The 23,250-nt window shown below is 30.7% G+C and overlaps 2 protein-coding genes across 7 annotated transcripts in view; one reads left to right on the top strand and one right to left on the bottom strand.

Moving 5' to 3' along the window:
• Positions 1-14,269, top strand: part of LOC148283828 (lachesin-like) — a 275,848-nt gene extending 261,579 nt beyond the window's left edge. The window contains exons 5-10 of the mRNA XM_088243137.1: positions 2,301-2,429; positions 6,808-6,945; positions 8,821-8,970; positions 12,018-12,089; positions 12,587-12,691; positions 13,765-14,269. Of these exons, the coding sequence (XP_088099263.1) occupies positions 2,301-2,429; positions 6,808-6,945; positions 8,821-8,970; positions 12,018-12,089; positions 12,587-12,691; positions 13,765-13,907 (737 nt within the window). The 3' untranslated portion in view covers positions 13,908-14,269. The remainder of the gene's footprint in view (positions 1-2,300; positions 2,430-6,807; positions 6,946-8,820; positions 8,971-12,017; positions 12,090-12,586; positions 12,692-13,764) is intronic.
• Positions 14,270-17,075: 2,806 nt separating this feature from the next.
• LOC148283830 (EGFR adapter protein-like) overlaps positions 17,076-23,250 on the bottom strand; it is a 478,123-nt gene continuing 471,948 nt past the window's right edge. For all 6 annotated transcript variants that reach the window (XM_088243131.1, XM_088243132.1, XM_088243134.1 and 3 more), the window contains 3 exons: positions 22,479-22,626; positions 21,533-21,700; positions 17,076-19,667 (listed from right to left, as the gene is read on the bottom strand). In XM_088243131.1, the coding sequence (XP_088099257.1) occupies positions 19,458-19,667; positions 21,533-21,700; positions 22,479-22,626 (526 nt within the window). In that variant the 3' untranslated portion in view covers positions 17,076-19,457. The remainder of the gene's footprint in view (positions 19,668-21,532; positions 21,701-22,478; positions 22,627-23,250) is intronic.

Consider the following 23,250-nt stretch of genomic DNA (forward strand, 5'->3'; position numbering starts at 1 on the left):
TAACACTCTATCTTGGCATACAGACCTCACTTCCCATACATTCATACATCTTTTCATGCACGCACGCCGATTATTCCTACTTTTGACATGTCCATCTTCAAGTATTTGATGGACTTGATCGTGCCATGTCTTTCTCGGTCTTCCTCGTTTTCTGCATCCATCAACATTTGCATCGTAGATCCTTTTAGCCGTTCTTTCGCTGTGCATTCGCTCTACATGTCCAAACCAACGCTGCACCCCTTTCTTGATTCTGTCAATAATGCATTTAATCTAGAGTCGATGACTAGATAATCGATAATAGACCTTTCGTTGCCTCTTGCCTTTAACATTTCGTTGAACATTTTAAACTATTGAATTTACCATTTTCCAACATGCAGATAAAATTGAGATAAAAAAAAAGCTCCAGTCTTTTTTTAAATCAATGGCTTAAACCAATTGATTACATTTAACAATTACATGTAGAAAAATATACACAAATTTAATAAGCGGGTTTAATAAAGACAATGTAAAATAAGGGTCTTTATTTTTAAAACATGTTCTACAAAAAACTTTGTGCTAAACAATGCCAATCTTCGAATAGAGTGAAAAGTTGACTAATCTGCACGTTCTAGACATTGGGTACATTGAAAATTTACATAAAAATAAATCCTGTTTAATGAATATTTGCAATAAATTTTATAACACTTCCAACAATCAAATTCCACACAATCTTCCGATGCAGTGGGGAGCTTCAAGTATATTCTACATACGAACTCTTACAAGTATTCTGTTTCCCATGCTCTGAGTGATAAAACATTTAGAGGTCTTAAACTTGTTCCAGAAACCATCAATTGGATAGTATCTGCGGGTGTATTTTCTCTTCTGTCCTCACCCACCCTTAAAAATAAAGCTACAATTCCACAAAACGAGAACGGTTTGGTAATCTGAATCGGAAAACTCAACCAACCTCGTGTATTGAAAAGCTACTAGTGAAACTATAAAATTTTACTCCTTGTTTTAACGACTATTCGAGAGTATTTTATTATTTTTCATAAATACTAATGTTTGTATTAAATTAAATAAATAAAACAACTTTGTTTTTAACCACTCATTTTTATTTTCCGCCGACCGGTTTCAAAGCAAACAAACTTCTTCGTCGAGGTTTACGTAACTGATGAATTGATTCCTTTTTTATTTTTATCATGTTCACTAAATACTACACGTAGACCCAATAAATCAAGTCGTTTTTTCCTTACACGAGTGGTAATTTGATATCATTATTTTGTCAAATTTTACAGGTGAATATGCTTTATTTACTGTAGGAGTCGAATATACATACTTATTTATAAGTTTGCGTTTTTGTTTTTGATTTAATATGTATCTATTAAATTCTCATTACCTTTTCTTAAATGTTCTTCATCTCTGTTGTAATATGTTTCTATAATATAATTTATTTGGTAAATAGTATCTACTGTTTGAACTTTAAATAGTTTGTACAGATTTTCAATGTTGAATTAATTTTAGTACAGTTTTAAGAGGGTTTAATTTATTGGCATATGCACACCCTATCCAACAACACCATATTGTTATAAAGATTATACAATTGAGTGATATGCAATTTTTAAACTGTTGTGTCATAATATATTTCCTAATCTTATAAATATGCATTTAACATACGTTTAACTAATAAACTAACATTGTTTTATTTGTGTACTTCTTCTTGGACCAATTGGTTTAATTGGATCAGAAGCCCTTCGAATTCTTAGACAACCGTATTTTTTTATCTAAAATGTTTTTCATCTCTGTTGTAATAGGTTTATTTTAATAACTCCCTAGAGGGTGAAAATGGTCTACAAAAACACAAATAAACCCAAAATTTTGATGATTTCAATTTTAGTTTTTTCTTAAAAACTCTTCTTCTCAAAATGTTTTCATAATATTGTATATACATTGTTTTTGCACATATATATGGATATACGTGTTTAAAATATAATTGTTTAAACTCCAAAGACCGATAATTTTGCGTCTATTGGAAAAATAACCATGAACGTCCTTATATAATACAATCATACAATAATTTTAAAACCTTTTTTTTGTAATTTGTAAAATTAGACAGTAACTTTCAAGATTGTAAACCGGCCGGTTGAGTTAACTTATGCTAAATTAATTCACATTAAATTAAAGTCATTTTGTAAAAGCGAGCAAAATGGTTGCACAAAATAAAGTTATCTAAAGCAACTATTTAAAGTTTTTTTCCCTCTATCTTATGTATTATTTCTAGAAGACGAGCTTTTATTAATAATAATATTTATCTTTTTTAGCACTGTGGTTTGATGGGGGTCAGCTTACTATCAACAAGGCGAGTCGTCTTCACGCAGGGGCGTATCTCTGTATAGCCTCCAATGGTGTACCTCCTTCCGTGAGCAAAAGGGTCACCCTCAATGTCAACTGTAAGTATAAATAATCATAATAAAAAATTACATAAATCATCCCCGCCAAGGAAAAATTTACCAAGTAACAAAAACCGTTTTTATGAATTACTGGCATTTTCCAGTTAAGTTCTATTCCATATATATACAATGAAATTTCACAAAATAATTTTTGACTTTTTTAAGGTATAAATTTATTGTTTTTTGAAAAAACGCATCGTTTTACTTTACATATTAAATTGTTACATAAAATAACTTATTTTATTGCCACAAAATATTTATAATCAGCAAAAGTGCAGGTACGAGGGGATTTAATATATGTATATTTACCTTAAAGGATAAATTACGGGAGTCACGTTGAACGAAATCTCCAGGATAGAAGATTTTGTGATTATACGATTTTCGGAATAATTTCAATTTATACAGAATTTCCAATGTAAAATAACGATTGTTTCAATAATAATAGGACACATTAGAATTGCGTATCTGGGACTACTAGTGTTTTTGCCATTAAAACAGAGTGGACTTCAGATTTTTATTTCAACTTAAAAATGTATTTATATGACAACTTCGGTGTTTTATACACGTACGAAATAGTTTATTACTATAATTTCTGCATTTAAAATGTCATAACGGTAAAAAGTGGACTCCCAAGTTTTATCCTCTAAGGTATAGATATTATGGCAATATTTAAAGTAGATAAAATAACATCACATATCACTCGACACATGGACTGTAAAGACACTTTTTTAAAGTGGTTTTTTAAGTATGTTAATGTTATGTATATATTTTATGTCTTTTGAAAGTATGTAAATTGTTAAGCTTTATCGCTGAATACACAAAATTGTTTCTTTCTCTTTTACTCCTAGGTTGTTCGTAAGCAAAATTACTGTTTTTTTCAGTGATGACTCCACTAAAAAATAGAGATACTTTTTTTCCGTATTATACTTGTATTGTAGTGAGTTTTTTTTCTTAAAGTTAAAAGTATATTTTTTTAAATAATAACATACCTACACCATTTTTGCGAAAAATAAATAGGTACTTATCGGTAATGTTTCTATAATCACCCAGAGGAATCCACCTTACCTTTCCTAAAGGTAGACATATTTTATTTTTACTAAATAAATTTCAACAAAAACATAAACATTGTTTTCTTTCTTATTTTTGTAAACCTATGTATATTTTTTAAATAAAATTATTGTCATTTATATCAGCCAGAATCATTCACAATTCTTAGTTTTGTCTGCCGTCTTCGTACGTACAATAATGATGACTTAAAAAAAAAAAAAAAAACCTGCATACAGAAAATTTCATCCTCATTATTTCATTGAAAATACTAAAAATCGGTTCAGTTTTAGGGTGCAAAAAACGGAACTGCGAAACCTCGATTTCGTTGATTTTAGCTAGGCATAATCAGTGCGACGTGCATTTGATATTTTCACGCAGTGTTTGGGGAGGCATATGTGAGAGATTGACAAAAAACCTACGTAATATATTCAAATGCTTATTCATCAAATTGCTCTTCCACCGCAAATCCTCTTAACACTACGTACAAACGTGACAATTGTGTGGTTCTTTATACAATGTAGGTGTATATTTAAATCCAGAATGTGACTCTCGTTGACCCCATGTACATATATGCCCACCCCTGTCATAAAAATTTCATCAGGATATTTACATTGAGTAAATAATTCATTTATATTATTATCATAATATTATCGAGTGTTACATATTTCACATTTGATATTTATTTCGTTCGTACATTCTCAAAACTCTTCACATTTCAATGCATTTATTTCTGGCAAAGTTTTTGTGAAAATCTAACGAGCCAAATGTTACATTTCTCTTTTTTGAATGCTGCTGCGAAAAAATCACGCTGTAGAAAGTTTGAAATTCGAAATTCTAAAAGAGACAACATGTTTGCCGTTGGCAACAAAATTGTAGGTCTTATTCAAAACATTAGTGTGGATTGTTTTATTTTGCGGTCGTTAAAGGGCCGACCACAATATTCATAAAACCCTTTGGAAAATTAACAGATATAAGGTAAAGCTAGAATTAATCGAAATACCCGCAATTGTGTTATCCTCGTAAATAATAATTAATTTCCCGGCAATTATAACGGTATCAGAGTATTTCTTAATTTTATTTCCGGAACAACAAAGCTGGAATTGTAATACTTACCAGACACGTTTTTGGTCGTTTTAAATGTTAACGTTATGGCGGCATGAAATTGTAAATTTGTATATTCGCTTATAACCGTTTGAGCAAATTATTATTTATTAAGTGTGATTTTCCCTTTTACTGTCACTAAACGCGGTCAAATAATATTTATAATTATTATATTGATATATACTATCAAAAATATATATTAAAATGCGTAATTTTATCTCACAAGAGTATTGCGCACTGTATATCACAGATACACAATGGATGACCGCTAACTCAAGCGTCTTTCGACAATTAAAGACCTTGAGGTCATCTATGAAAGCAGATTGACTTTTCGTGCTCACATCGAGAGAACACGTGACCTTGCACTGAAGATGTTGGGTTTAATTCTCTGAACTGGCAGGGTTTTCAAGGATTCCGTACACTCCTTACAACTCGTTGGTTCGGACGAGGCTTGAGAGTGCCTCGGTGATATAAAGTCCACACGAAGCGAGGTATTCCCTCATGTTGGAGAGGGTTTAGAAAAAAATTCTGAGGGAGTACGGTAGTAGTTACCGATGAATATCCCACTGAATTCCTCTTGGGCATGCTCGGGATCAACAGTTTGCAAAATTTAAGGAATGGTTCACACTGACACATCTTTTCTGACTGATAAGAGGTTTTATCAGCCATTTTAGAGAGTATAAATTTGTATGTTTCTGATGATTATCTCCAAGAGCGTCAGCACGGACTATTTTATCTCCCAGCTTCCAGGACCAACCTGCCTCTGGTTATGCCATTTGGAAGAGCAGTCAGGCAGCTGAACATTATCACTTTAGAAATCGACATCTTTTACATCAGCGAAACTATATTTAAGATGCAAATAAATACTCTTGCTATTGGAGAGTATTATACCTTAATAATGTTGGAACTATTGCTCAAGAGCCCTTGGTTTGATATTTTGTCCCAATATAAATAAAGCCTTAAATATTTGGTTATTTCGGTAAATTAATTAATTGGAATATATGCAGTAAAACCTTAGTTATCGGGATTTCCGATTGCAAGGATTGATTTCAGGACTAAGAGGTAGACATCGAGTAGTTTTAGACAAGGAGAATCAAACCAAAGACATCTTAAGGCAAGTTGCATAAATGTTATGTAAAAAAGGTTTACCGTTAAAAAATTATTGAGTTTTCTTCAAAATTGCCAAAATAGGTTGTGTGAAAAAAATAAGACAAAATTATCCGTTGTTGTTAATTTCACTTACCTTTCTTGATGTGAAATACGAAATCCAAGACCGGTCAACAGAGGGTGCTGTTAAACATTATAAAATGACAGATTACTCTAGTTTCTGCGCTGACAGCTCTCTACGCATACATGCCATTTAACTTCTAAAGGTCTTTATCATACATTGTAAATGACTTAATTGAAAAGTAAGTTTAAAAAAAAACTCTTCTATAAAATCTTAATCGGGTATCATTTAATAATATTGACCTATATAATGAGGAAGTTCAGAAGTTTTTTTTAATGTAACGTATTATCATCGCTTAGTTTTCGTCATTGTAATTTGAAATTACTCCGCCCGTGACATCACAAGTTCAAGTCGGTCAGTTTTCCTGACGTTTGAAAGGAAACCCTCATACCTGTTAAAATACGCTATACGTTGAAAAACATGGCTACCCGAAAACCAGAAACAATCACAACACATGAAAACGCTTTAATGCATTGCTTATTGTTCACCACATCCTGTGACGTTTCATAGTATTTCGTTTTTGTTAAAACCATTTTATTCATATGCTTTCAAGAAACTTCGCCATTTGCTTAATGCTTTAATTTTTATCACGTGTTTGAAAACAATTTTCATATCCATTTTCTCGTAACACCAAACTTCCTCAATCTAAATAACTGTAATCAACTAATCTCAGGTCGGGATAATCTTCCAACGGATTATATCCCAACAGATGTAACTGGCCCTTATAAAAGTCAAAAGTAAAATTAAAGTTATTCTAAAGAGCTTTATTACGTATATCCACCATTGCCTATTGTGATTAGACTTATACAAGTATACACACATGTCTTTGCTATTTGTTTATTGTTGTAATTTCTTTTCTTTTTTAAATATATTTCGCGTCCATGTATATAAATTGGAATGTGTCCGTTGATAATGAAATAATTTATTTGATGAAAGTACATGAGGCATCCAAAAGAAATATTGATTTTAATAAGACTTTTTGATGTTTTTCAATGATTTCAGTTCCTCCAATGATTTGGATCCAAAACCAACTGGTTGGAGCCATCTATGGTCACTCCGTGTCCCTAGAGTGTCATTCTGAAGCTTCGCCTAAGTCCATCAACTATTGGTCCAGAGAAAAGGGAGACGTTATAGCTAATAGTAAGGATGAAATGACTTTTTTTATCCTCTCAGTAAAAAAGTTTTAATTTTACATGGCAAGAAATAAGATTTTTTTAATTTTATTAGAACACGAGATAAGAAACAACTACGATTTATTTTATATGGATTATAAAATGAATAAAGTTTAAGTTTATTAATTATAATGATTATTTTAACATATGAAGGGTAGTTGGTAGAAAGAATGGATGTCAAAAGGGGAAGTTTTAACAGCAACGTTTTGAGTTTGTCCAAATTTATGTAGACAAGAACTGGATACAACCCTCTAGAGAGTTGTTTATATTAAAATATTACAACAGAGATAAGGAAGGTCGGTAGTAACAACTTGACGGCCTCGCGGTGAAGTGGTCAGCGCGTTTGCCTACCATGCAAGAGGTCTCGGGTTTGATTCCCGGCATGGTTGACATGAAATATTTATTTAATCTACTGTTTTAACTCTAAAATATTTCATAGTCCCTGATATGATTAAGATACACTGCGATTCGTTTACCAATGCAGTGCCCTATGCACCACTGGGTTCAGAAAGGGAATGATTAGGATGATGATGCAGAATGCTTTTAAGAAGGAAATATAGAAGTCTAGGCATCTACGGGGCTTATGACCTGTCATTGGTTGGTCCACTCAAACCTAGCCAATGACATTTCATAAGCTCTGTAAATGCCAAGACTTCTATATTCCCTTCACAAAAATGTTATTTGTCTCAGTGGGAAGTTTTAAGATAAATATAACGTTTTTATGTTTTCAAACCTCTTGGACAATTTGATAAACTCATTAATATAAAGGCACCTGCTTAATATAAAGAGAATATATAGTTTTGTATTATTTACATTTATATTATAAACCTGTACCTTAAAGGATTTACTACAGAAATCACATTAACCAAAACGTTCATGAAATAAGATTTTGTGTTTGACGTTCAATGTAAAATTAAAAATGCTCATTTTCATAATAAAATCGCATTTTAAAATAGCGTATCTAGGACTACTAATGCTTTTTTAAAAATAAAACAATATGTACTTGAGATTAGAGATGCCACAAATATTCGACTACTATTTGGTATTTGGCTCATTCGGCATTTTTTTTTTAATATTCGGTATTCAGCCAAATACTGCGTACTATTCAACCGAATGCCGAATACCAAATTATAAAAAAGTCACATTTGCTAAAAATGTACCTATTTACAATACAAATAATTATTTGAATACTCAAACGATAATGACTGGAGATTAGTCGACCTCATGGTATTCTGTTTATTGCAATTGCCTGTTAATAAATAAATAAAAAAAAATTTAAGCGTTTATAATACATCGTATATAAATATGTTCGTGAAGTGTGAATTTTTTCATTCCCTTTTATATTCATTTTTTTGTTCTTAGAAAATGTACTCAATTCTAAAATAAGGAAGTTCAGTGTTTTTTTATATTTTTTTTTATTTGTTAATTGACTATCATACTAAGCAAGAACAATCGTTTTTTTTTAATGTTATCATCGCTACGATTTTTTAAAGTTTTGTATTTCTTTAATTCCTCCGGGCAGGATATCTATCAGAATTCTTCGATTTAGAAGAACTTGTGACGTCATTTAATTAGCTAATTTTCAATTAAAAAAAATATATATTTTAAAGAATCTTAGCTGTTCAGGATTACAGTTTAATACTCTAATTTTTACCGCGTGTAGAAAAATATTTTTCATTTCCCCTAACACTGAATTTCCTCTCTTGGCAATACAACATAATTAACTTATATTCTAAATAAACTGACTGAGTTATGTTTAGTAGATAATTTATTCCTATTGTCTGTATCAAATAAATAAATTAAACGCGAAAATATTAACATGTTTTTTAAATTTATTTTTCAGGTGATAAATATCAAACGTCAGTTGTGGAAAATGGATACAAATTAATTATGAAATTAGAAATAAGTGAAGTTAGTCAAAATGATTTGGGAATGTACAAATGCATTTCTAAGAACTCGCTCGGCGATACAGATGGATCAATCAAACTATACGGTAATAATATTATAAAATAAATTAATTAATATTGCAATGGTTTATATTTGAATAATAATGATTTTTCAATTCTTACATTTGATTAGCTATGCATTTATCATTTAGTAGTTAAAGTTTTTTATTGTTTTTTTTATTTTATTGTTATATTAGTATAGAATTACTTATACTTCAAAACATAACAAAATCTTCATCTTAGAACAGGCTGAGCTATGTTGATGGAGACTATCCTAACCAGAGGACCCTCCGAATTCATTTTCTAAGTCTCTAGTTTTTTTTAGATTCCCTGGTATTAAATATGTACGAGTATACTTATTAGACTCCGAATCAGAGATTCGAGGATTACTCCCAGTTCATCTACCATCAACTTGATTTTTCTTCACAATGGTGATGTCTACTTTATTTACTATCATATAAATGCGTTTTAAAAAAAGCCAAAACAATACGGCCATCATACGAAAAAAGGCCATAACTTCATCGGAGTAAATTCTGAGGAAATTAGCGATTTGTCGAAAATGAAGATTTTAGCATGTCTAAGCTTTATGAACAAACATACGAGTACATATTTTGTTACACATATTATGTTTTATTACAAAAATAAATATGCTTTCATTTTTGTTATATTATTTTAGGGAAATATTCAGAATTTTTTATTGCAGTTTTTCTTTCATTTTTGTAAAAAAATATGGTTAAAAAAAATATAAAAAAAATAAAAATAAAATTATTATTTCGTCGTATAAAAATCAACGAAATTGCACCATTTTGTCTAAAGGTATATTATTTTTGAAAAAACATTTGGTCTTCAGAGTTATAATGCTCTGAGATAAGAACTTTATTATAAATATAAAAATGTTCATCTTTTCTTGCTGATCCTAAATCCATACGACTCATTTTTAACGAAAATGATAGTTTTTCTCCGTATTCATTTATTTATTTTATTATATAAATTTATTTCATTAATATAAGTAAATATTTAAATACCAGGGAATCTATATGATACTAGTGATTAAAAAAAAACAATACGGAGCATCTTCTGGGCTGGTATTCCAAACGCTCTCGCGGCCGTATTAACCGGTGTATTTGAATACAAAATATGTGAGAAAAACTGTTTTCTCGTGCCGCGAGAGCAGTTCAGAATAGCACCCCTAGCTAGGATAGTCTCCATCTAACACGGCTCAGCCTGCTCTAAGGATGGATATTTTTTTTAATGTTTTATAGTGTAAGTATTTCTATACTAATATAACAAAAAAATAACTGCATTATTATAAATGCATAGCTAATGTATGAATGGAGATGCTAACAATTTTTTTTCCATTGATTGTTTATTTATTTCTATTTATTTATTTATACATATTTCATAAATTGTTTGTACACTTTGCCCTGCTGACAAGGGTACATATCCCGTTTCAAGCTAGTCAATTACATTTTCATGCATAAGAATAATTTACAATTTAAAATAAAGAACAGATAAATAAAATATAAACTTTCTAGTATACACACATATAAAGTCCTAAAATATATATATACATAATTTACCATAGAATCATAAAAGTCTAGAAACCGCGTACGCGCGTCAAACTGAAGCCGACTAAATTACTCATAAATGAGTAGTTTTAGGTTTTGGCCATTTGTTATTCTGTAGACGTCGCTTAGTACGCAACTGACGATTTAAACTCAATTCCGCCGTGTTGTGTCGTTTTTAAGTGTCAAAATACTGCTGAGATTAAGCGGAAATAGGGTGGGATCACATTTTATGTGTAAGGAGCGAATTCACAAATAATATTATTTATGAATTCGCTCCTGCCAGATTGTGAAATAAAACACTCAAGTATTGCTAGGTAAGTCGATTTTTTTCCCGGCTTTCTTTTAATAAACCTTAGTATAATATTTCGTTAAATAAATTTATTAAAATTACTTAAATATTATTTGATGTTTTCTTTTACGTTTGCCTAAAAAAAGTACCTGTTTTTTTATAGTCGTCAGTAAAATATTTTTTGTGGTAAAACATAACACAAAATTATCTAATATTTGTGTTATGATAATAATTGTTCGCGGTCTGGCAACATTTTGCGGCCACTTTACGCATGCGCGCAGGCGGGATGTTTGCAAACTTTTTTCTACGCGCCTTCTGGTATATTATAATTCTATGGTATTTACTTTTTATTACAGAGCAAATGCTCTTTTTCACTCCTAATTTAAGCTACATAGTATGTCGCTTCAGTTGTTTTTATCCAACATACCAAAATAAAAATCTTCAGATTTAGAGCTTTAAAGTTTTTTACAAAATAGGCATATACAATGAAAAAATTCGTTAAAAAATCCCTTAAACAATTTTATTTAAATACCGTTTTCATTTGAATTTTATAAATAAAGGCTTTCTCAGAACTTCTGTATTCAATTTCGTTAAAAAAGGTATTTATTTATTTATTTTATTTTATTTAATTTGAGAAAACAGTTCTACATATATATATTTATAGTAAACAAACAGATATAGAGTATAAACTCAGAACTAATAACAGATTTCCACAAAGTATTTAAAGTTAGTAAAGAAAATATATAACATATTAAATAAATATATGTAAGTTTACAAATATAAAAATGTTATTTTCATGTACTCGTAAATATTTTTCAATAATCAAAGAATTTTCTTTTTTTTTTTTAAGAACAGTAAGTTATTGTAAATTGGGCGGGATTAGAACAAAAATGCTAGAAGAGAGGATAAGGAGGGGAAGGAGGGGAAGGAAGGGAAGGAAGATGTACATATTTATTATTGTAATGTCTACCAAGTTACATAATGCATTTTTAGTGTAAATTTTAAATCTGTCTGAGTGATGTTTGTGTAATCTATGTCTTTAAATTTTGTATGTTGGACAAAAACGAATTAAAGCGACGAGTATACGAGTAGATCTTCAACAGATCTTATTCGTAAAATTTCAACTTGAATTCAAATAGATCTTAATCTGCATGTTATTTTAAGATGTTTTAAAATCAGAAAGCATCACCATTGAAAGTTATTATTTCTCAATGTCTATTATTTATTATTGTTGTAGGTATCATCGTCACTACAACTACTACAACAACAACAACGACAACTACAATGCCTACAACAACTGTAGCCAAAGGTATGTTTTTTTTACAAAATTCTCATTTTGTATTATAAAAATATTTATTTGCTGGATAGAAAATAATTTAAATTTCAAAAATGTTCTTACAAAGTATTAAACAGCTAATAAGACGAGTTATTTCTACCTTGGTGGAAATTTTCCAAGTGGGAAGCGCGTTGAACATTCAAAATCTAGGTCTTGGGTTCGATTCTCTACAAGAAAAATGAGACATGTTAATTTTAATAACATGAGCCATCGTACCTAAGGCATAAAATTGATCATGTAAGGTTCTTAATTTATAATAATTATTTTAGATTCCCATACTTACCCTATGCACAGATAGTTTATAATTAGGAAACCAATCATTGGTTCATCAGAACTACAATTTTTTATTGCGTTTTTTCACCTGTGACAATTTGACTAGGTACAAGTCAATAAAGTTGAAGAATTAGTGTGCATTTGTAAAGATAAATAATGCTCATTTTTCATGTTGTTAATTTGAATTTTGTTTACAGTAAACAAAAAGGTAAAAAGCAAACACAATACCATTGCAAATAAGCCGACAATGGTTCCAGACTACAGAAATCTAACGACATTTCGAACAACGAAAAGGATAAAAGGTATGTTTCTTTGCTAAACAAGAAAATAGTTTAAAGTTTTGTTCATAGATGGCAAGTGTTTATCTTTTTTTTTGTATTCATAATAAAATCCAACTTTGTAACAATTTGTTGTTTTTAAATCACCAAAATTATTCCAAACCATGCACCAATTGATTTTATGCTTATTTATATAAAAGCAAATTAAGTCAACTTTTGTGGTTGGTTACATATCGTTAGGTCAATATCAAAATCAATATCTGCAAAAACATAATTTTAAAGATAAATTCTTTTCAGTTAATATTGTACTAGTTTTATGAAATAATATTATTTAAGTAGTAACAGTAAAGTACAATAAAAGCACTCCCTCCACATACCCGAAAACCACTTTAAAGGCCGTGTGTCTTCCTATTGGTTTTGCTCATACTAAAGTGCAATGTTTTCTTGTCAAAAACAAGTTACTTTTTCCAAAAAAAAATCCATTTCTAACCCCCTATTTTAATCGAATTTAACTCTACAACTTTCACCAAAGCAAATACTGTCATTTTTCCTCAAGACCGTATTGCAAACACAAATGATAGCAGAAACTGTTTTTAAGTACTTGTATCAAATTGTCGAGTTACTCCAGTCTATTTGAAAATATTGTTAATGTGAGCAATTATTGGATTACAGCATTTTTATCAATTTAATAACATCGAATTAGTTTATCATTATCAGTATTGTGAAAAATTCTTAACTCGGGCACCCTTCGAATTCCATAATATTATGCATGTATCACTGCTCATTTAAAGGTTACTAACTACACTAATTTAATCAAGTCACAGTAGAGGTTTGTAAGCAGGTACTATGTTAGGATCTTAGTTACTTATACTTTACATATTTACATATAGCAGTTTTAGTACCTTGTACATATATTTTGTATCAAATTAAGTTTCTGGTACTCTTTATATAACCGGCCAAGATGCAAATTTGTGACTGTGGCATTGACTCTACAATAATAACATCCCTTATGTGCAAATTCCATCGTCACCACAATTTTCAAATATAATATTTCAATTAAGTAATTTATTTACACCTTGAATGGTTTCTTTTTACAGATGTTGGCAGCACAGTAAGTACAATTGATTGGTCGCCCAGAAAAACCGCATCAAACATATCAGCAGCTCTGTTCCATGATAGTCTAGTAATATTTTTATTTGTTATATTACATAGTATGCCCTCCACATACTATCGGTTGTGATGTTCTTCCTAAATCAGATAACCTATCTAAGTGTTATGTAAATAGTCATCTAAGAAAAGAAATTGATTTGCTTTAAAATTTATCAGACAATGACAATGAACCAATTATGTATTGTCCATAATATTTGCCTCTTTTTGTAAATAATAATATGAAAACTGTCTAAGCCTTATCCGGATAAAAACATAAAAATAGTGTATAAATGATAACTCAGGGCATAAACAATTTACTTAATAGGTTTGATTTTACTTTAATGTGGGAATATGCTTTTTTTCTGTCAATAGAAATAAAGTACACTATACAGTGAAATAAATTTATTAATGTCGATTTATTTGAGGGAAATAATAAAATTTGTTGGTAAAAAACTATATTTCTAGTGTTTTTAGTGTAAAACAATTCAACATCACGCCATTTTTAGTCAACTCATCACATTGACTTCAGTCACTTCAGAGCTGAACTTGCCATATGTTCAATTGGCCAAAGACAGCTGACAAACATAACAGTTGACAAATAACCAGACACATGCTTACAAGAGAGGGGTGAATAATATGATTTAATATGTATTAATTTACAAATATGTGTGTCCCAGTCCCTTTTCACTTTGTGACGGGGCTCTAGATCCCGCTAGATTCAGCTTATTGAATCTTGGATTATTGGGATACAGAAAATTGTTCGATTTCCGTTTCCCAAGAAATTTGAACTATCTAGATTGTGTATATATATATGTAGATATTTAAAAGAGAGCAATTTATATACATATAATTAATTTGGTAATCAGTTTCAAAATACATATCCACTCATTCCCAGAATATTTTTTTTATGTGTACTCATACATAAATATAAATTTAGTATGAACCTCATTAAAACAATTTGTAAAATAAAAAAAACTGCTAATCTGATTCACATAATCAATCTTAAAATAATTTGATAACTGCGAAGTTATTAAAAAACAATTATTACATTATCTTTTTTAATTACCTGTACAAATTTGAATATTTATTAACTTAAATCTGTTTTTATTTATGCATGTGCATAAAAAAAAACTTTTTGTAAATTATTTTACTTTGTTCTTCCTATTTCTAACTACCTACCTTTTCATCACTTATGATTAGTTTTGGTTACATTTGCATATTTAAAGACAATGTGGGATCGTTGAATCTTTCATATTTAACTAATTACTTCTGATACAGGGGATAATTGCTAAAGAAAATTTTATAAGTATCAATGTAAATATAATATAGTGTATGTATGTATATGGCTTTATTGAGTACTATTTTAGGTTTTCCGGATAAGGATTAAGCAAAATTAGTTTAAGATATATAATATGTATGTATGCCTCAAAATTAAAAATTACAGTCATCTTTACAAAATCGCTTATAAACCTATCATACTTACCTTATGTAAATTATTTTCAATACCAAATAATTATTTTTTGTTTCAATTGCCCAAATGTCTGTAAATAAAACGAAATTTTTGATAAATATTTGTTTGGAATTTCTTGCATTCCTTTTTTGTAAATATTTATTAAAAAAAAACCTTAAAAGAGTCATAACTGGAAGAAAACAAATTTTTAGTTTAAGTTTACAGAATAAATTATTTAAGAAAATCTTCATGATTATTTTTAAAAATACATAATTCTAGTTTGCTTTATGAAAACCCCTAGTTTGCTTTATGAAAATTTTACAAAAAAAGAAAAGACCCCTTACATAATTTTAAGTTACAAATCTGAAAGTAACAATACTTTGATTTTTAGGCTCTCCTGGAAATTCTTTTTTTAAAGTTATGACTTTATTTCATCAGAAGTGTGATATCTTTTAGGTACGTTTATTAAATAATAATAAATGGAAAAAAAACACTAGGGAACATTTTAATTTTTGGACTTTATAGATGTAACTTTGTGCCTTTTGCCTACTCTACAAGGCATCAGGGTCTCGATGTCCTGGACGTCCACCGCTGACTGTTCATTGGCAGTTCATGTCAAAACTACAGGATATAAACCCTGACTTTGGAGAGTACTCACCAATCCACCATTGTTCTTTTTTTTGGTATACTGTTTTGCACATTATACACATTTTTTTGCGCAGTGATTGCATGGAAAAATTTTACACAAAATTTAAGATTTGTTTACTCACATGGCTACCTATCAAATTAAAAAGTGGCAAGTTTATTTGTTAATTCCTGGCATTCCCAAATACTGTTTTGTTTTCTTTAACTTGTGTTGGTAATTATAGATGTTCTAAATCATATTTAAGACAAGTTTAAAACATATTTTGCTAAAACTAAACTATTTTTTTTTAACAAACATGTTTCATCAACTTTGGCAATTTATTTTCAGTTTGAGAGCCAGTGCACATTACAAATGAACATATTTTCATTTCTGTATGCTTCCATATGCAAATTTTTACTCTGCTCAAGATCAAAATGAAACTATAACCGGTGTTCCAAAACTTAGGTAGAACAGTTTGAACCACCAAGTGTGATAATATTTTTTTTTGTTTTTTTTTTGCACCACAACAGACCAAGGAGGCCCAATTAAAGTTGTGAGTTGCATGATATAAAACACAGGCTTGAGAAAAAAACGCATTTAATTTTTGTGTTCTCACCGGGAATCAAACCCGAAACCTTTTGTGTGTGTTAAGCGACTTGACCACTACACCACGGAGGCCGCCAAATCTAAAGTAAATATCTGTGTCTATATAAAAAAAGATTTGTTATGAAATTCTGATATTGGATGGCCCAAATAAATTACAAACCGAATCGTACTTCCGTGTATGACGACAGGGTTACAATAATGAAATAGGACTGCAAATAAAAATCACTCACATAAATAACTGATAATACTAAGGGTTCTAAAAATATGTAGGGTTGTGTGGAACACGTGTATGCAGAAAGAATGGTAGAACGTATGACAAAAGTGAATGGTAACGTAGGTTGAGAACGGCCAAGAATGACTTGGTTTATCATCAAATAAGCCAAAATCTCGATATAGGTCTTCTCAAAAGCAGACACAATCTAATGCCATCTATAACAAGTTGTATAAATGGGGAGAATGCAAAGAATGTATTTTAAGATACTTGGAAATAGTTTAATGGTAGTACACAGTAAAAGTAGAAGGAATTAAGCGCCAAAAATGTAAAAAACCATAATATTCCATTTAACAAAAAAATAAAAGCAATTGTCAGAAATTTATTAAGTATTCAATATAAATATCATAAATTACATTCACTAAATAACATGATAGGTATCAAATAAAATAAAATAATCATTTAAAAATAACTATGTTACAATGTTAAATTTTGTTTTAAATATTTATAATGACTTAATTTTTACACTGCATAATCACATATGTTCTTTAAATAGATTAAAATACTATATGTTTGTATGTTTATAGGCAGCATGTTATATTATGTTCATATTTTTATTAGATTCTTGATGACTTACAATATTATAAATACACTAACAGTTTAAAATTTAGTCTCATGATTAGAATAATTATAAACAAACGGAGAAAAATCCTAATGAAATATGTACGATATGTTGAAAAAACATGCCCTCAGTGATATCTTCTACATAATTGGTAATTATATTATGTATTACATCTGAGAAAAAAAAAGAATTGAATTTTAGGATTTATTAATAAATGATGGAACGCTCCAATTAAATTCAGTAATAGCAATGAAGTAAGCAATACTTGTATCTTAGTTATATTATATATTTGTATAAATATAGTAAGAATGACTTTTTTTATACGGTTCAAATCCTAATTTGCACATAAAAATCTTACTAATAAGTTTAAATATGTCACTGGTTTGACAAATACACATTATCAAATTCAACTATCTATGATTTGATGAAAAGATTAAGGAGGATATATGATGCCGGACAATTTTGAAGAATAGATATTTGAAAATAGCTTTTCTGTCACTCTCTCACAAATGCCTCCCTGATACTGATCGAAAAAGGCAACTCTGCAGATCTGACTAATTTTGCTTAACTGAAATCGACATTTTGCTGTCCCCCACCCCAAACACACCCCAAAACTGAACCGATTTAGTTATTATTTTTACGAAATATATCATAATGAAATTTTCTGCGTCGGTACCTTTTTCATTTTTCAAAATTATTTATAATATTTGTATACTGTGATGGCAGATAAAACAAGGCGCCTTTTTGGATTTTTAGATGGTCCTTACTCCCATAAGAAACAATTTTTTAAAAATGCAAAATAATAGAAACACGCCAATGGTAAATATCTGTAGTGTGTAAAATATCACTGCTCTAGTGCCATGGATCCAGGGAGAAAATATGGGAATATGTTTGAATGCAAAAAAGTGATACAGCGTTTCCTTTTAAGATTCTTGCAACTGTTCGTTTTAACACATATTTTTCTTGATAAGATAAATAAAACCAAAACTCTATTCTTGGTCACTTCTCTGTCATCACGTCAAACCATTAAATGATTGTATATTTATAAAACAATAAATCCAAAGAAATTTCATCATACACAATGTGAAAATCGATACATTGTATTTTATGGAATGTTTAACATGAATAATTGTAAGGAAATAAATCACTGTTTGGTCGGTGCCCAGGCAAATTAAGAATACAGTTCTTTGTTTGTAATAGAATTAAAATCCTATGTTTTCAACTCGATGGAATGAAATATGTATTTCATTGCTTTTGGACTGGGGCATCTGAAGCGTAACACTGATCACTTTACCCCAGATGATCAAGATCCGCTGTATTTTATTAAATAATGCCGTGTCCTATGGCACCATCGGGTCAGATGGTGATGATGAATTTACTCTTAATGATGTTAATAAGTGAAATATAATGAATGTACTGTTGAAGTTAGTAATATAGCGATTTTATTTCAACATAATATTAAAATGTTTTAAGGCTTAACCGCACTAAAAAATATTAATGGTAATTCCAATCATATTCATTTGTCAATTAAAATGATCAACATAATATCACCAACATAAAAATATAAGATTGAAAAAACATAAGCTCGTGCAGTATAAAACCACAATCTAAAATTATTAATAATAGGCGATGACAGTGTATTTTTGTAAAATTCTAAATAAATGTTAACATTCCTCAAGGAAGTTATCTTAAATACGTAGATACATAACGTAATTTCTACATTCATTAAAAATTCAATATTGTGCTGGGTGAATAATATTATATTAAATAAATATATCTGTTACATAAATATTACTAAAATATTATATTACTATGACTCAAAATACAATACAATTTATTCTTGCTATTAAGTTAATTTTTTTAATGAGAACAGACATATTTATGTAAATAAACATTGTTTGTATTTCTACAGACAATATAATAATTTTTGGTTTATGTATCTAAAACAAAAAATAATTCAAAGCGTCCACAAATTATGCCCAATATTTATAAGTCGTAGCATTTGTGAAATCACATTCAAATTATTCAATTCAATACATTGTCTCATGTCACGTTGCATTACTTCTGAGCTCTAGAAGCGAAGTTAAATAAATAAATTCACATATTTATACTATCAAAGTGCACTGATCACACATTCAAATCAGCCATCATTTTTCGGAAGTCAGCTAGCGTATTGTAATCCGGGTCAGTATCTATATCCTCGAAATCTCTGCTGGAATCTGTTTTTGAAAAGCTTGGATTGTAACGAGACAACGATAGGGGGCAGGGAAGGAGTTCTGGCATTACACTATGATGCGTAATGAGGGCAGTCAGTGAAGTAAACTCTTTTGTGAAGCCCTGCAACAAAACAATAATTTTACTCATTATATATGTATCATTTTTTTTGTCAAAGTTTCTAGTATTCTTTTACAGCTTTACTTCACAAGACAGGTACATAGTTTTTATTTGTATTCTATGAGAACTATGAGGAATTTACAGCAATACCTCATCGATAATCCGATGTCAGCTATGACATCGGATGTAATGATTATGGAATTCTACTTCCAAAAGCATTTTATGGTGCTCATACCTGATAGGGAACAATGGCTGCCTAACAGCCCCCTACCCTACAGGGAAGGAGACATTGTGTCGCTGATGGCTCCCGAAAGATTTACAAGCCCGCGAAAAGGTTCTCCACTAGCCTAGGGCTCTATCCCACTGTTTTCCAAATGGAACTCTATGTTATTTATGCCTACGCACAGGAAAATTTGCGCACACAATATAAAAACAAAAGAATTTATATTCTCTCTGACAGTCAAGCTGCTCTAAAAGCACTGAACTCTGTCGAGATCGACTCTTAATTGACCTTGGTGCCTATAGGCGCTTAATTGAGTGTAAAAGTGTGACATTAATTTGGGTACCTGGACACAAACATCGACGGTAACGAGGCTGCTGATGAATTGGCGAGGCTGAGAGCTGAGACAGCCCCTGATAGGTCCTGAACCCCCTACTGAGGGTTGCCTAAATGTGCTCCTCGTAATGAGCTTAGGTCATGGGCTAGGAAGCAGAGTCCAATGCTCTGGCAAAATGTACCTGGTCAGCACCATGCGAAGGAACTGATAAAAGGGTAATTGCAAATTGTTGCTTTCAACCTAATAAAGCTCAGCCAATATTAAGTGAGGGTTATCACTAAAGCCCTTACAGGGCACTGCAGATTGAACGAACACCTTACTAGAATGAACTTTACTGAAACTTCGAGATGTAGGTTCTGCAGCGCAGTTGAGGAAACATCTATACACATTACATGTGAGTGTGATGCTTTGCATCATAAAAGGAGCTTCCTCCTCGAGGGACCACTGGTTAAACCTGAGGATGTTAAAGACCTTGCTCCCTGCCTAGTAGCCTGATACTATATGGATCTGTGTTTGGAGGAGGAGATTTAGCAAAATGTAAACTCTCGCCTTCCACACAGTAGCCAGGCTCTTTATAGACCTGGGTTTGGAGGGCGAGAACTATTCACGGGGACCTGTCATAATAGATCTTCACAGGTGGCAGTGACGTCAGGGAGCGTGCATAGCACTGACCCCTGCCACTTTACTATATAATATGAGCGGAGCCGGACCTACTATAGGTTAAGATAGCACGAAGAACCAGGCACTTGCTTACAAGTGAAGAAAGAATGATATACTCATATTAATTTACAAATGTGTACATTCCTGTTCCTTTCCAGTAAGTGACACAGGGTACTAGCGCCCCTTAGATCTGGCAGAGTATACATGTAGATAAAGATAAATTTTATTAGAATATTGAAATCATTTTCTATCAGACATTTCGAGTGTATTGGGAAGTAGGAATAAAGATGTTGATAAATGAAAATCACAATGACACATAATTATGTCATTTCAAATCATGACTGTAATTATCTAGTTCATCATGATTTTTTAACTTTTACAAAACTCACAGAACATAAAACCTTAAATCCTTTGAGATCATACCTCTGGATATTATAGCTACTTGGAAACAAAAAGTGGCAAAACAAAGTGTAATTACCATGCATTATTATTTTATTTTATTAATTCACAAATAATTTATTTATTTACATTTTTGGGACACAAATACTGCTGGTAGGAAGGTGTACCTATTTAGTTTTTAAAATGAATATATTAATAATTATAATCCAAAGACTTACACCAAATTTTGTTTATTTTTAATTCAAGACTCACCTTAATTTTATATCCTTTATTTGTATGCAGAATGAGATAATGTGCTATTCCACTGGGTTGGAAGTCCCTGGGAACTCGCAGCGATAGTGCAAAGCATCCTGACTTTGTTGTGCTCTCGCGAACCATGAAGGCACCAATTGGTTGGTTCCCCAACACCTCGAGAGCAATCTGAAAATGCACAATAGTTATAAATTATTGATTTTTATCTAACAGATTTTTTTTATCAAAAAAAAGAAATGTGTTTTTATGATTTACCCAAACATTTTAATTTTGGGACCATTTTCAACAAGTTGTAGTAGGACAGGGTGTGAACCTCAAGCATTTGATTTGTGTGTCTATGACACTAGTCACGGGACCACAACCCAATCCAAATAACGTCAACCTCAATGTCAAGTTTCATTAAATTGTTTTTGAGGTTAGTACTTGATTGCTTTATATGGATATTGTTGCTACTATTTTCATTTATAGCATGTTTGATACAATAATTATACTGATTTCTTTACATAATTAAAATTTAATTATTTATTAAAAAAATATATATTTTGGTAAAGAAAGTTTCATTAGAGGTGAATATTTATATTTCACAATAAAATTTATAATAATTACTAATGTTATATATCTTTTTTAATATTATTTATGTTTTTATTAAAATGTTATATTTATTGCTATTTTGTAAGCAAGTAAACATTGTAAATATACATATATGAATATCATATATGTATATTTACAATGTATGTAGGTAGTAATGTAAATTGTAGGTGCATATTTGTTGATTTAGTTTGCTAAATAATTTGATGTCATGAAAAATTACACACCGAAAGACAGTGAAAGATTTTTAGCAAAACCTAATTAAGGCATTTTCAATACATTCTGTAATTTTGTTCGGCTATTTTTTTTACTATAAATTAGTTTATTAATTTGTAAAGACATGGTATTAAAGAATTACCTCTCTAGGAATCCCAGCTTGAAACCATGGAGCTAATCGCAGTTCAGCCTCCTCCCTGCTACTGAGGGAGTCACTCCGAGCCGGTAACAACGGGGGAGATCCACTTCCTGCACATGATGAACTGCTTGAGCTTGGAATTCTTAATATCCTGCAAACGTTTAGATTTTTTTTATTAGCAGATGACTTGGAATTATTCCTTAAGATAAAAAACTCAATCGAGTGTTTGCGCCTTCAGTCCGATATAAACAATATCCTAGATTGGAGTTATATCAATCAAATGTATTTCAATATTTCAAAATGCATAATTTTATCTTTCACTCATTATATCTATATCACAGTACAGTATATCACAGATACGCAATGGGTGGCCACCAACTCATCTGTGTTTCAACAATTAAGGATCTTAGGGTAAGCTATGAAAGCAGATTGACTTTTCATGCTCACATCGAGAGAACATTGTGACCTTGCACTAAAGATGTTGGGTTTTGTTCCCCAAACTGGAAGGGTTTTTGAGAATCCCCGTACACTCAGAATTTTGTACAACTCGTTGGTTCGCTCGAGGTTTGAGAGTGCATCGGTGATATGGAGAGAGAGTATCAATTTGTATGTTCCTGATGGCTGTCTCTGACAGCGTCAGCACAGACTGTTTTACCTCCCGGTTTCCAGAACCAACCTGCCTCTGCTCATGCCGATTGGAAGAGCAGTCAAGCAACTGAACATTATCACTTTGGAGATCGACATCTTTCACATTAGTGAAACTATGTTTAAGAGG

The sequence above is a fragment of the Micrasema longulum genome, unplaced genomic scaffold (assembly GCF_059751315.1).
Source record: "Micrasema longulum isolate JH-2025_06_02 unplaced genomic scaffold, ASM5975131v1 h1tg000191l, whole genome shotgun sequence".
Taxonomy (NCBI): Eukaryota; Metazoa; Arthropoda; class Insecta; order Trichoptera; family Brachycentridae; genus Micrasema; species Micrasema longulum.